The 5,825-nt window shown below is 38.8% G+C and overlaps 1 protein-coding gene across 1 annotated transcript in view; it reads right to left on the reverse strand.

The window, feature by feature from the left end:
• Positions 1–5,825, reverse strand: part of CRIM1 (cysteine rich transmembrane BMP regulator 1) — a gene marked incomplete at its 5' end in the record, with an annotated part of 383,203 nt that overhangs the window by 209,282 nt on the left and 168,096 nt on the right. The window contains one exon of the mRNA XM_019548604.1: positions 619–739. Within this exon, the coding sequence (XP_019404149.1) occupies positions 619–739 (121 nt within the window). The remainder of the gene's footprint in view (positions 1–618; positions 740–5,825) is intronic.

A 5,825-nucleotide genomic window follows, 5' to 3' on the forward strand; every position in this document is an offset into this window, starting at 1 on the left:
AACTACCCAACTTTTAAATGACTTCTTTGTTCTGAAGTGTTTTAATCATATAAAGGTCATAAAGTACACCTATTATTTGAACAGTTCTGGGAGGAAACTTCTACTTTCACAGAGCTCTTGAAAACCTCCCTCTGATGGTCTATCTTTGGGTATGGGCACAAATATTTTCTTTTTCTTTAACCAGGTAGGATTTATTCTTTGGTACCATCTTTGCGAATGCCCTAAACAACTTCTTCATTGTCAGATCAAATAACTTCAACCGTTTCATAAAATGATTTGCATTTGGTCAACCAAACTGTGATTACCTATCTGAGTACACTTCCTATCTAATTTGACAATTATGAATATTCGCGAAATACCTAAGAAGAATTTTGTTTCAGAGACTTCACTGGACTTAAAAGTTTATGAAGCTCATGATTTAAAATTGTAACGAATATCATCTGAATACTAAATATATGTATACGGTGGTTGCCACTGTATTATTCATTAGCAAATGAATCTGGCTATTACAGATAGTTTCAGTATCTATGTTTAGAATATCAAATTTAATACCACACACAGTACAACAAAGTGAGACATAGAAAAAGAATTTTTAACAAATCAAAAGCAGACACAAACCTTGTAGGCAGAGTACAGCAACCATCAGCAGTCAGCCTGACTTGGGTTTCATAGCTATCCAGGGGGCAAACGACTTCCTGAACAGGAGGGCATTCCACTGTGCTGCAATCCACGCTGAAAACTGAAGAATGAGGAGGGGAAAAAAAGAAGCAAATGAGAACTCTCTCTCTATGTTTTAGAAAGCATCAAGGAAAAGAAACAATTAGAGCTAACATTCACTCTTTTTATCTGGGTCAGAAAAGGCTCCTCATAAATAGCACTACAAAACAATCCTAACATCATAGGAAATTAGGGCTGGAAACTACCACAAGGTTAGGTAGTCTAGATCCCTGCTCAAAGCAGAAACAACCCTGACTCACCACAGCCGCATATCTAATTTGGTTTTGAGAATTTGCAGATTTGGCAATTCTATAGTTTCTCTAGGTATCTGTTCTGATCCTTTGAGTTAAAAAAAAGTTCTTCCAAATCTCCAACCTAAAATTCCTCCACTGCAGCTTCAAGCCACTGTTCCTAGTTCTGTCCCTTATGGCCACAGGCAATATTCTTTCCCTATTGTCTTTATAAGTCTCCCTTGGGGTATCTGACAATTTATCAGAATCATCACTCATTCTTCTCTCTTCCATACTAAATAACTCTATGTCTTTCAGCCTTTCCTCATAAGTCATGCTTCCCAGGCTTTAATATTTTTTGTCGCTATCCATTGGACTCTTTCCAATCTGTTCATAACCTTGGGAGCATGGCACCCAAAACTGGATACACAGTACTGCAATTTAGTGGTGCCAGAGTGGAAGAAACACTTCTCTTTATCTGTAAGCAACAATCCTGTTACTATAATCTAGCATGCTGTTGGCTCCTCTTTTACAACAAGAGCACACTGCTGGCTCATATCCAATATTATATTCTAACAGTATTCTAACAAACTTTTGTTGCAATTTTAGAACCAAGAACTAACTGAACAAATTTAAGTCATTGAAAATTTCATAAAGCCATCCAACCTAATTTATAAAGTTATTCATTAAATCTCAGCCATGACTTTCAGCCAAAAGGAAAATGATAATTACATTAATGAGCATAAGCAGTAAGGTATTGAGAATACTGACACTGGGTAGGGACATTATACCAGTTTATGTGCAAGTGACTGGAAAACAGTTCAAATCTGTAACACAACATTAGTTCAGTGCACATAAAACCTAGATGGATGTAGTATCAGACTTAACTGATTTAGGTTAAGTCAGTTTACTGAACTTCTGTCCCAGATCCCCTCCAAATTCAAGTTAATTCAGTCTCCCAGCATCCCAGGATAGTTTGCACCTCCCCTACAAATACCCCCTGCCCCCCACAGGTTGGCATATTAGCCTTGACCCCAGCTGTCTGTTTCAGCTGAGCAGAACGGTGTGCTCTAGTGCCCTTTGGTTTCTGGCCTGGGCCACTGAAGGCATGTGGCTGCATTTCCAGAATCAAAAGTGAATGCCTGTTTACTTGCTTAAACAGTTTGATCTACACAGTTTACACTAACTTGCAAAGACTGCATCGATTCAGCCTCGGACTTTTTGACTGTCTGTACTTAGCCGAAAAGCAAATACCTTAGATTGCTGGAATATCAACGAACTTTCTATAAATAGGTTTTTCTAACAATATTTGTTTTAAAAACACAACAAAAGAAAAAATGAACATAATAATCCTATTTTTCCTAATAAAAATGAAGTTTATATTTTAAAAATTTAAATGTTTGTAGTTTCCGCAGCGATATGGTTTAGATCTATGCTTGGAATAAATTAATAGACATCACTAGCTGCATTTTAGTCTGTTTTATCAAGTTGTGTTATACAGGGTTATACACTCAGCCCAGGGGAAAGAGCAGGCTAATAAATCTTAGAACAGTAATAATCTGCAATATCCCAAAGGACAAAGAGGGATAATTGGCTTCTTTTTAGGAAGCATCTAAGGACATGAAATTTTAGATGAAACCTTACTAAAATTAATAAATTATACTCAAGCAGCTGAATGTGGTTTTATCTTACTTAACCCTAAATACATATAGTATAGTAGAATGAACAAAATTTTATGAGTAAAAATGACATAAAGCAATAAAAAGAATTATTGATAAAATGTGTTTGCTTTAACTTTAAGTAACTAATGAAGTTTCTGAAAAACTGCTACCAATATTGTCTTCCACATGATCAGAAAAAATTCTGAGCTTAAGCATTACATTTACAAAATGCCCACTATTTTTGGATGCCTCAGTTTCTGTAGTCCTGCTTTATACAGAAACTTGAAATTAATTCTGATTAATTTCACTGTGATGCAGTTCCTAAGTATTTCAAGAGAAAAAAATCAAACCCAGAAATTGCAGCAATCAAGTTCAGTGGACTCTTAAAAATGTTGCTGCATGTGACCTGCCTCTGGCCCTACCTGATGTATGAATATCAAGGATTAGAATTCAGTAATTCCTGCCTTCAAGTCTATAGATTACAGCAGGGGTTTTCAACCTTTTTTAACAAGTGTACCCCTTCTTTCTCAGTTTCTGCTCATGTACCCCTTTTATATTTTTTTTCTTGTTTTTAATGTTACCAATTATGTGATACAAGGCAGGCTACACTAATTAACATTAAATGCAGTATTAATATATGCATTACATATATACATATATCATAGGGGCGACGGGGAAAAGATTGAGGCCCCTGCAGTGAGGGAGGGAGTGGGGCTAGGGCTACGCCAGGTTCTTCCCAGCAGGGGGTTGGGCCAGGCTGCATTTGGAGCAGGCAATGGCGCTGGAAGTGGGGCTATTGGAGGGGCTGCAACCACTCAAATTCACTATAGCCCCCACAAGCTCTCCACCCAGCAATGCCACCACCGCCCGCCCCAAGCACAGCCTGGCCCAACACCCCTGCTGGGAACATTGCCTTAGCCCCAGCCCATAGCGGTAGCCCGCCCTCACCCCACATGCAGATCCGGAGCACACACCATCCTGGGGGTGTGCGTAGTGGCAGGAGCCGCCCCATCCCTGCCATGCATGGTTCAGTCCCACACCCCACTCCACCTGGGCAGCCCCTGCTCCAACCCCACTGCCTCCTGCACCACTGGGGCCTTGAGCTGCTCCCCCCTCACCCTTTCCCTCACAACAGACTTTCCAGCCAGACCTGGCTGCTCCTCTGGACCCAGTGCAGGGTTGCACTCCTGGCCACCTGCATGCTGCACTGCAGCTGTGTGCAAGCACACAGCATTTATCAACCACATTATTGGCCATATCAGTCAAAAAACCCAATTGCCAATACAGTTAATTTTCCTTATATTGGTGCCGATCCAATATGGGACCAAAGATCTAATTTTTCTCATTCATTTTGCATACTCCATACGACATTTTTAAGTACTCCTAGGGGTATGCATATCCCCAGTTGACAACCACTGGTTTAGAGCACTAACTTGGAAGGTATTATCTTGCAAGAAAATTCAGATGGGGAACAAAGGGAAGCAGATGCTTCAAGACGCTACAAATAACCAGCAAAGCAATCAATCATGTACAAGCACAAACCAATTCAAGGTATCTGTCAATAAAATTAAATCCAGCTTATGGGGCTATATAAGGACATCTCTAAAATGTTGAGAAATTCTGAATTTAAATGAAAAACTTTACTAATCTATATTTAATAATATAGACACCAGATTAACTTATAAGTAGTTTACATTAACATTTGCATATCATATTAAAAAATAAATAAATAAATAAAAATCAAACACTAAGATTTCTATCAGTTTTTTTACAAAATAGGAACGGCTTCAACATTAGGAATATCTTATTTTGAAAAAGCAGATTCGCTATTGCTTTCAAATCATGTTTTAGGTGTTCTATGAAAGCATGTATATTTTCCATGGAAAAAAATGAGATCCCAGGATCATCCAATATGATCTTAAAATTAACCAGCTAGAATGTCTCACAATTGCTAATGGAAAATGACAGATATTTCTGTTAAGGCAAACAACAACCAGTGTCCAATACTTCGAGTATTAGTTTGAGCCATTTCAACCCCCCGACCATGATCTAAGACCCTCAAAAATTCTGCAGAGTGGTAAGGAGTGAACTGCCGTTGAAGGCTCAGATCGAGCGAAAACATTTTTTTCTTCTAGAACTTTGCTTCTCATGCTATTAAGTGAAGACCAATGGCATTATAGAATTCTAGAATTAAGTACAAATAGTGTCATGAAATCTTAGGATTAGAAGAGATTTCAAGGGTTATCTAGTCCAATTCCTTGCACAATTATAGGATGCATTATTCCCATGCTACTCCACACAAATGCCTATCCAGCCTCAACTTAGAAACCTTAAATCAAGGAGATGCCACAACTTCCCTGGACGGCTTGTGCCACCATACTGCTCTGACAATAAGGAAGGTTTTTCTGATGCATAATCCTAATTTGCTTTGTTCCAGTATAAAGCCATGGCTCCATGTCCTCCCCTCCTCAGCCAGGGAGAACAATTGTTCTCTCCCTTCTTTATAGCAGCTTTTCAAATATCTGAAAACTGCTATCATTCACCTGCTTAATTTCCTTTTCACCAACATAAACATACTGAATTCTTTTAATTTTTCTCATGTACCTTGCATTTCAACCCTTTATTATTTTTGTTGCTTGCTTCTGGATATCTTCCAATTCCTTCACATCCTTCTTACATTACACAGCCAAGACCCATACACAATATTTTAGCTGCCATCTTTCCAGCACTGTGTAGAGTGATACTATTACCTCCTGTGTCTTATATAAAGTACTCATGTTACTGCACGCTACACTTGTATGTTTTTGTTTTATTTATTTTTTGCACCTGTATCATAGGGTTGCCTTAAATTGAATCTTTATCCCAACCCCCTCATACTGCTAAGCAATGCTGATAAGCTAATTATCTGCCGTTTTGCATTTATGCATTTGGCTTTCTTTCCTAGGTTTAACACCTCGCATACGTCTTTGCTGAATTGTCTGGTACTTAGTTCTCTAGTCTATCAAGAACTTTTTGAAACTCACTCTTATTCTTCGAAGTGTTTGCAGGAGTGGATAAGCAAGCTGGGGGGAGAGATTTCATGGATTTCATAGACATCAGGGCTGGAAGGGACCTCGGGAGATCAAGTCCAGCCCCCTGCCCAAAGGGCAGGAAGTCAGCTGGGGTCATAGGATCCCAGCAAGATAAGCATCCAATTTACTCTTGAAGATGTTCAATG

Source organism: Crocodylus porosus, unplaced genomic scaffold, assembly GCF_001723895.1.
Source record: "Crocodylus porosus isolate Cpor-Errol unplaced genomic scaffold, CroPor_comp1, whole genome shotgun sequence".
Lineage (NCBI taxonomy): Eukaryota > Metazoa > Chordata > Crocodylia > Crocodylidae > Crocodylus > Crocodylus porosus.